This window comes from Octopus sinensis, linkage group LG4, assembly GCF_006345805.1.
Source record: "Octopus sinensis linkage group LG4, ASM634580v1, whole genome shotgun sequence".
NCBI lineage: Eukaryota > Metazoa > Mollusca > Cephalopoda > Octopoda > Octopodidae > Octopus > Octopus sinensis.
In genome coordinates this window covers 152148397-152157489 of record NC_043000.1, presented here as the reverse complement: position 1 = coordinate 152157489, position 9093 = coordinate 152148397, and the positions used below count along the sequence as shown (strand labels likewise).

General features: G+C 37.5%; 1 protein-coding gene across 1 annotated transcript in view; it reads right to left on the bottom strand.

Moving 5' to 3' along the window:
• The window catches only part of LOC115210606 (cubilin-like), a 267655-nt gene that overhangs the window by 239542 nt on the left and 19020 nt on the right, over positions 1–9093 (bottom strand). The window contains exons 2-5 of the mRNA XM_036502575.1: positions 8870–8990; positions 7270–7353; positions 4483–4569; positions 564–671 (exon numbers count right to left, since the gene is read on the bottom strand). Coding sequence (XP_036358468.1) covers positions 564–671; positions 4483–4569; positions 7270–7353; positions 8870–8990 — 400 coding nt within the window. The remainder of the gene's footprint in view (positions 1–563; positions 672–4482; positions 4570–7269; positions 7354–8869; positions 8991–9093) is intronic.

The window sequence follows — 9093 nt, the reverse complement described above, 5'->3', positions numbered from 1 at the left end:
ATGTAGTTCTTGGGGATATTCAGCGTGACACAGAGAGTGACAAGGCTGGCCCTTTGAAATACAGGTACAACAGAAACAGGAAGTAAGAGTGAGAGAAAGTTGTGGTGAAAGAGTACAGCAGGGATCACCACCATCCCTGCTGGAGCCTCGTGGAGCTTTAGGTGTTTTCGCTCAATAAACACTCACAACGCCCGGTCTGGGAATCGAAACCGCGATCCTATGACCGCGAGTCCGCTGCCCTAACCACTGGGCCATTGCAATGAATTTAGATGACAAATAAAAATTAATAAAAATGAGCAAAAGGGAAGTGAGTTGACAGAAATGTTAGCACGCCAGGTGAAATGCTTAGCAGTATTTTGTCTGCCATTATGTTCTGAGTTCAAATTCTGCTGAGGTCAACTTTGCCTGTCATCCTTTCAGGGTCAATTAAATAAGTACCAGTTACACACTGGTAATCGACTTAATCCCTTTGTCTGTCCTTGTTTGTCCCTTCTATGTTTAGCCCCCTGTGGGCAACAAAGAAATAAATAAAAGATGAGCAAAAAAGAAATGAAAGATCTTACTTGTGTTTTTAACAGTTCGACTGATGACTGCAGCACCCTTGGATCAAATCTCAATTTGTTTTCTAAAGATATTATTCTGGATATAAGACTGCTTCCAGAACCTGACTGCTGCAATGTCCAAAAGCATTATTATTAGTGCAAGTGAAAATGATACTGAAATACTAGATCCGATAGCATATTAGAAGTACCCTAATTTCAGCAATGCATATTCAAGAAAAAAATTTTGAGTGTGTTAAAGTATGTAACATTTAAAGCAACTTCACATATAGGACCCAGGATGATTTTTGAGACATTTTGGGGTGGGAGTGAATCTTATATGCCATCAAATACAGTAATTCAAATCACCAAAGAAATATTTCTTTTCTAATTCTGTATCTAAAAATATTTTCTATTAAAAATAATTTGGGGATTTTTTTAGCAATTAAGACAAAAATTTGTGTTAGTTTTATGTACATAGGAGGAAACTTAATCAAAGAAAAATCACTTGGTTTATTAGTATAAAGTTACATTTTGTAGAAGAGTATAGCTGATTATATTTTTCTATTACTACTTTCTTTTATTCTTTTTGTGGAATTACAAGTGAAGTTCACCATTGTAGCATTTAAGCTAACAACATAGAAGGACAGAACTAAGTAATGCTGTATTAAGCCTAGCAATGTTATTTCTGCCAAATGTCTAATCTCAATGATTTCTTTTGATTAGATACAAGGCTAATTTTTATATAGGATTGAAATGGATGAAGATAGTTGTGTGAAAAAGTGCCACACCCTAGCAGTTGACGGAACCTGTGGAAGAGGTAGACCCAGGAAAACCTGGGATGAGGTGGTAAAGCACGACCTTCAAACTTTAGGTCTCACCGAGGAAATGACTAGAGACTGAGACCTTTGGAAGTATGCTGTGCGTGAGAAGACCCAGCAAGACAAGTGAGACCATAACCCGTGGCCTCTACCTGGGATGTAGCCAGTCCACTTATGCATAACTTTCCTTCTTGGGACACAAAACTCTACTTGCGAAGACCTGTTGAGGCAAGTGAAAATCAAAATCAAAATTGAAATCGATCAACATCAAGGGAAATTGTAGCTGTGATACCAGTGCTGGTGGCACATAAGAGAACCATCCGAATGTGGCCATTGCCAGCGCTGCTCCGACTGGCCTCCGTGCCAGTGGCACGTAAAAAGCACCATCCGATCGTGGCCGTTTGCCAGCCTCATATGGCATCTGTGCTGGTGGCATGTAAAAAGCACCCATTACACTCACAGAGTGGTTGGCATTAGGAAAGGCATCCAGCCGTAGAAACATTGCCAGATCAGACTGGGCCTGGTGCAGCCTTCTGGCTTCCCAGACCCCAGTTGAACCGTCCAACCCATGCTAGCATGGAAAGCGGACGCTAAACGATAATGATGATTATTATGATGATTAGCTATAGTCAACTGAATCAACCCAGTATGCTACCCATGCTTATTATAGCAATCCTAAAGAGAAGAAAAGTGAAGTCACTGTTGATAAAATCTCAGCTCAGAATATAGGTGAGCAAAACTAAAAAGCATACATTTAATAGGTTCCGAGCCATCAAAGTGCTACAATTCTAAATTTTGAAATAGTGCCCTATTATTATTATTATTATTATTATTATTATTTATGGGTTTTTCTTCTTCTTTCAAATTTGCTTCCATTTCTTGCCGAGTGTCTTCCCGACTCCTAGGGCAAAGAAACTCATAGTATACATTGGTAGGCCATTAAACTAAACTCAATAGTTTGTTCATTTTTTTTTTTTTGATAGAAATAAAGTTAAATTAAAATACATGGGTAGTAATAGTTCTCACATCGACAATGCTCTTCTCAATACGTGTGATGTACCAGTTACGACAATCTTTTGCACTTCTTGCAGGGATGGTAAGCCAGGGATCATTCTCATATAATTTTCGGTTCCCTTCTTGATCATTCCTAGTGCTCCTACGATCACGTGTATTGTAACTGCCTTGAGATGCCACATTTTCTCAATTTCAATGAGCAGGTCTTTATATTTTCTGAGCTTGTCAAACTCTTTCGCCGAGATATGATCACAGGGGATGCTCATGTCAATCAATAAGCAAACTTTACTGTTTTGGTCTTTCACAACATATCATTATTATTATCATTATTATTATTATTATTATTATTATTATTAAACCAAGAATTTTTTTTTACACTTACACTGCAAAATCTCATCTTAATCCTGTATTGACTGTTTTAAAATTTTGTGTGCCCATTTTTGCATTTGTTAATTTAAATAGGATTAATACTGACAGAGTCAGTTAAACAGAAAAGATCAATTTGGCTAATGTTTCATTTTACATAAGTAAAATATTCAACACATTCTGTTTCAAAATCCTTAGCACGCCTCTAGATTATAAATGGTGACAATGCAGAGAAATTCTGTAAAACATTAGCATCAATTAGTCTTTATACAGAGTACTTTGAATAAAATAAACTTGGCAGAGCCCATTATTTTTATAAGCTAAATTCGCAGGAACAGTTGGACTTAGTACTGCAAGCTAATTAATTATACAAAGCTCCAGCAGCTTATGGTAGTTAACAATACTAGCATATTAGGAGTACCTATTCGCAGCTTTATAAACTAAGCCTTTTAGAGTTATGTGATCACAAAAACACTGCAGTAAAGTAATGGGATATGAAACATTGATTCTTTGACTGCTAGGCTAATCATTTGCCCAATTCAACTAGCTGAATTTCTGTGAAGTATAATTTCTCTTTTTTTCTATTAGTTTTTATGTATTTAAAATATTGCTATTATCTATCTCTCTATCTAGAGATGTCTGCTCTTGGGTAGGTCTTGTGCATTTGGACCTTCTCCAGCATTCTGTTATATGACCAAGGAGGGCTTGTACCCTCCACTGATGCAGTTATGTAGATTACCAGAACTTCAACTATCATGACTTGGCTTGGGATGAATACCAGAGTGATTTCCCATTGTCTTCTCCAGGCAGGTGGGATTTGAACTCATAATGCAGAGAGCTGGAAGATATACTGTAAAGCATTTCTGCTGATGCACCAACAATTCTGCCACTCTCCCAACCACAGAGTAATGTGAAATGAATTGTTTTGCTCAGGAACAAAATGTACCACCCAGTCCAAGAATGGAACCTATGATTTGGCTGTCATAAGTGCATCACACTAACCACTAGGCTACTAAAACTGTTATTCCAGATAAGGTATACTACTTTACCATTTGACAACATTCTGGATATGTGTCTGATTGGTACGTACAGACATTGTCAAATGGTTGAAAAGTCGTTTTTATTATCATGGGGCTCTGATTTCAATTCCACAGTGTAACACTTCAGTACATGTCTCCTACCACACCATTGCTTTGGGTCTTCCCAGTTCTTCTGCATGTAAATAGGTGGACAAATTAGGTGGACAAACTATATGGAAACTCCATAAGATGAACTGTAATTTAAAAAGTTTGGTCTTGTCTCACACTGTGTCATACTGATCTGCCTTCAGATTATGCTAAGAATACAAATGTGTTTGAAATACCCACTTATATTATAATTCAAAGAATAGGTAGAATTCACTGGTTGAACAAGAAGAATACTCATCATCAAAACAACCAAAGATTATTTACTTTTTATAATATTTTTTAAATTTCTATTTTGCTTATAATTCCCAGATTATAATGAGGAGGATGGGTTCTGAAATAAAATATATTTCCATGCGCCTTAATTTTTAATACTTCATTCATGAGACCCACTCCTTTCAGGGCTGACCAAACTACTCCATCCCAAGTGTTTTGTAGCCTACTTCTTATATGGAACATTCCTACAACACACAAAATTGTTTTTATTGTTATGTAACAATCTTTAGTTTGTTTTTTTTTTTTACACTGCATGTATTAACGATTCAAACGTATACTTACATTTAGGTTTAAATTTTGAAGACGGCTTTTCAACCTGTTATAGTTTTGTTCCATTGAGGTCAGCTTCCGTGTTATATTAGTATATAACTGAGATAAAATTAAAAAATATTCTTAAATGAATTGAACATTAACTAATTCAATACAAAAAATAACATGAACTTTAAATCTTCTATTTAGTAAACCCATCATAATTTTTAAAAGGATACTATTTTTGAGCTACAAAAGGTCATTGAAAGCTGCATATCCATATTCACCTCAGTACAATCATTGTTATGTTCCTAATACATATTTTCCTATAATACTCTTTACTCTTTTACTTGTTTCAGTCATTTGACTGCGGCCATGCTGGAGCACCACCTTTTAATCGAGCAACTCGACCCTGGGACTTATTCTTTTGTAAGCCCAGTACTTATTCTATCGGTCTCTTTTGCCGAACTGCTAAGTAACGGGGACATAAACACACCAGCATCGGTTGTCAAGCAATGCTAGGGGGACAAACACAGACACACACATACATATATATATATACGACGGGCTTCTTTCAGTTTCCGTCTCCCAAATCCACTCACAAGGCTTTGGTCGGCCCGAGGCTATAGTAAAAGCCACTTACCCAAGGTGCCACGCAGTGGGACTGAACCCGGAACCATGTGGTTGGTAGACAAGCTACTTACCACACAGCCACTCCTGCGCCTATAATCATTATCATCCACACCATTAATAGCATCATCACCACTGTCTTACTCCAAAGCCTCTTCTTTTTACAATCCCAGTCAACTTTGTTACTATCAGTCTCACAATCTCACCATCACTACTTTTTTTTCTCATAAGTTATTCTCTGAACCTTATCTTCTCCTGATAATTACAAGTCTCATTCATAAACTTGGTTTTTGATAAGTCTCTATGAGACTTATGTTTACCACCCAATCGTTGCTGCACACCACCCTTGTCATCTGTAGTTAGTTAGTTAGTTAGTTAACTTTTGGCTCAAAAAGCAAAAAGCAAGGCCATGTAGGGGGACATGGAGTTATGTACAGAGTGGTGTTCATGTAAAGAATTCAGGCCACTTGTGGTCAAGGGAGACTTTGAACAAAGCGGTCGTCGGCATCTTCACCATCTCATCTGGCAGCTTGTTCCACGGATCCACAACCCGGACGGAGAAAGCCCCTCTCCTTCGATTGAGATGAAATCGTCTACAGAAATCTGTAGAAGTAATAGTAGCAATAGTATTCAAAGCCCATGGGATAATTATGCAATGAAATATTAATTAACACAAATGAACACAGAGCAACAAATAGTCCTGAGTTCTTTACAACAAAGATAAAATATAACAAGGTAGACAAAGTAAAATGTAACTTCAAATTTCCTATTAACCCATTAGCATTTAAATCGGCCATATCTGGTCAAAATATTCAACTTGTTTTATGTCCACACTGGCCAGATCTAACCTCTTACACTTACCCTACAGTGTCATTCTAAAAGTAAACAACCACATCATTGAAATCTTGAGCAACAAGATAATGCATGATTAATTGCATTAATAACAAATAACAAATACATTTGATAGAGTTTTCTGAATGCTAAAGAGTTAAACATTAAATCAATTTTCATGTCAACCACCATGACTTAACATATTAACCCTCTCAAGAAATTTTGTGATTTTGCTCAGCTTGATGGGTTTTCTTCTCAAGCACGACATAATGCCAAAGGTCTTGGTTATTGCCTCCATAAGGCCCAACACTCAAAAGGAGCTCAACCACCTCGCCTCCTTGAGTCCCAACACTCGAAAGGAACTCGGCCACTTTGCCTCCATGAGGCCCAACGCTCAAAAAGAACTCAGCCATCTCGCCTCCGTGAGGCCCAACACTCAAAAGGAACTCAGCCACCTCGCCTCCATGAGGCCCAACACTCGAAAGGAACTCGGCCACTTTGCCTCCATGAGGCCCAACGCTCAAAAGGAACTCAGCCATCTCGCCTCCGTGAGGCCCAACGCTCAAAAGGAACTCAGCCATCTCGCCTCCGTGAGGCCCAACGCTCAAAAGGAACTCAGCCACCTTGCCTACATGAGGCCCAACACTCGAAAGGAACTCGGCCACTTTGCCTCCATGAGGCCCAACGCTCAATAGGAACTCCGCCATCTCGCCTCCGTGAGGCCCAACACTCAAAAGGAACTCAGCCACTTGGCCTCTATGAGGCCCAACACGTGAAAGGAACTCAGCCACTTTGCCTCCATTAGATCCAATACTCAAAATGTACCCAGCCACTTTGCCTTCGTGAGATCCAGCATAGTTTATTTGTGTTTTCTATTATATGACTAGAAAATATTTCATGCAGAGCATGGACTGACCAATCATATAGGGGTCTATCATTCTCTTTGTTAATGATATCTAGAAATTATATGCATGCAGAATAACCAGTAATCAAATTCATTCAGCTTACCAAGAACTTACCACTTGATGAATGAGTATATAAGAGAGAGAGAGACAGAGGCAGAGAGAGCGTGAACCTGAAATAAGATTAATTTTGAAGCATCAACTTTAACCCTTTAGTGTTTAAACCAGCCATATCTGGCCCAAATATTCTACGTTTTAGATTTCAACTGGCCATATCTAACCTCTCGCACCTAACCTACAGTGACATTCTAAAAATAAACAATCACATCATAGAGATTTCAAAGCTATGAGATAATGTATGATTAATTCAAAACAATTTGAGTGAAAAAGTATTACATTTAACAGAGTAATCTAAACATTAAAGGGTTAAACTAAAGTAGAGAAAAAGAACATTTACCAGTGAATTCAAAGTTTGCTGAGAAGCTTTCATTTGTTCTAATTCAGATTTCAAGTTTACATTAAGTTTCTTTTGAGATGAGATCTATAACCAAAAAAATAGAAATCATTATATTTTGCTGTTGGTACTGTGAAGTGCCTCTGAAATTAAATCTTTAAAAACCAGACAATTCAATTTCGTGCTGTTGTAAACATCATGGGTTGGGGAACACTGCATAATTGATGTGTATTTTACTAACTTGCAGTTAAGGGTTCAATTCCTGAAACAGGCCTTTAGAAAAGAGCTACATATCATCGATCAAATCATTATTGAAGACTAGAGTGATGTAGTGACCCCTGGCGGTCAAGCAAGGAAGCAAAACGAAAAAGGGCTCTAACGAGAGTAATCTCCCCCAACCTTCTTGAAAATTCTTGAACTTTCTAGAAGCTTCCGATTAACTTCCGGATAACGTGGAAGTCAGGGACTTCTGATTCATCCCTTATATAAAGGAACACATTTCTAATTTCAGCCACTCTTGCCAGTCAGTTCCTAAACATGTACTGAGTCACACCACTTGCATACACACCCACACAAGCGGATGTTCACCTTATTTGCTTTGAGACATGATTGCAAAATATGTTCATGTGATGTTACAAGCATTTCCTTCAATTAACCTTATATGTTAACACATTACATTCAGTAATAAATATGTTATGACTTATAACAAACGTCTTACAAATTCTTATTTTCTTGTCGTTTAAAGATGTTGACCCCTCTTTCTCGCGTGCAATTATAAAGATTATAGGATGTCACTTACTGACATCACTATAGTGAGATCTATAGAGATAACAATAAGTGGTGTGGTTTCCATGGCTGTCAGTAGAAAGTTCAAAGTTCAAATTCAAATCAGAATAACAAAATTGGTACTGGAGTTAATTTAATCAATTTTCTTTATCAAAAGAATCCAGTAGGAATTAAACAAAGACCACCATATATGGAAACAATCAATCTCAGTCTTTAACGATTTCTATAAAAGATGAACAGTCATTGCCATAATCATCATTTAATGTCATTTTCCATACAGGCATGGGCTGGAAAGTTTGACAGGAGCTGGCAAGTCGGAGAGATGCACTAGGCTCAGTCATCTGTTTTGGTATGGTTTCTATGGTTGGATACCCTTCCTAGTACCAACCACATCACAGTGAGTACTTGGTACTGTTTACATGACACTGGCATGGTGGCTCTTTACATGGTGGTGGCACAGGTGTTCTATATGTGACTCCAGCATGGGTGCCCTTTACATGACACTGGGATAGGTGCCTTTTACATGGTGCCAGCACAGGTGTTCCATAAATGGTGACAGTATGGGTACTCCTCATGTGGTGCTGGTACTGGGTCTCTGTATGTGGCACCAGTGCATGTGCTTTTTATGTGGTGCCACCACGTAAAGAATGCATAGTCAAAAGCCAACAACAAAGAAACAGTTTATTAAAATTGCCAAAAACTTCAAAATATGTTATGGTACTCAAAAAGAAAATAAGAGTTAAGCCAGAAAATGCTTTCTCTTGAATAAAGAAATAAAACACTTTTGAGACAAAAAATAAAAAAGAAATTATATTACCAAATCTTTTAAATCATGCCCATCGATGTTAACAAAACCACCTGAGGATGACTTGAAAGTAATGTTATGGTTTACACCAGTCATGAATATAAGATGACCATCAGAAGTTACTATTCTTGGACTGAAAAAAAATGAAAAAATGTTTCACAAGATAAGGTATAAAAAGTACGATTAACAATCAATAGTCAATGTATTATGTATTTGTATAAATATTACTTTCTTTG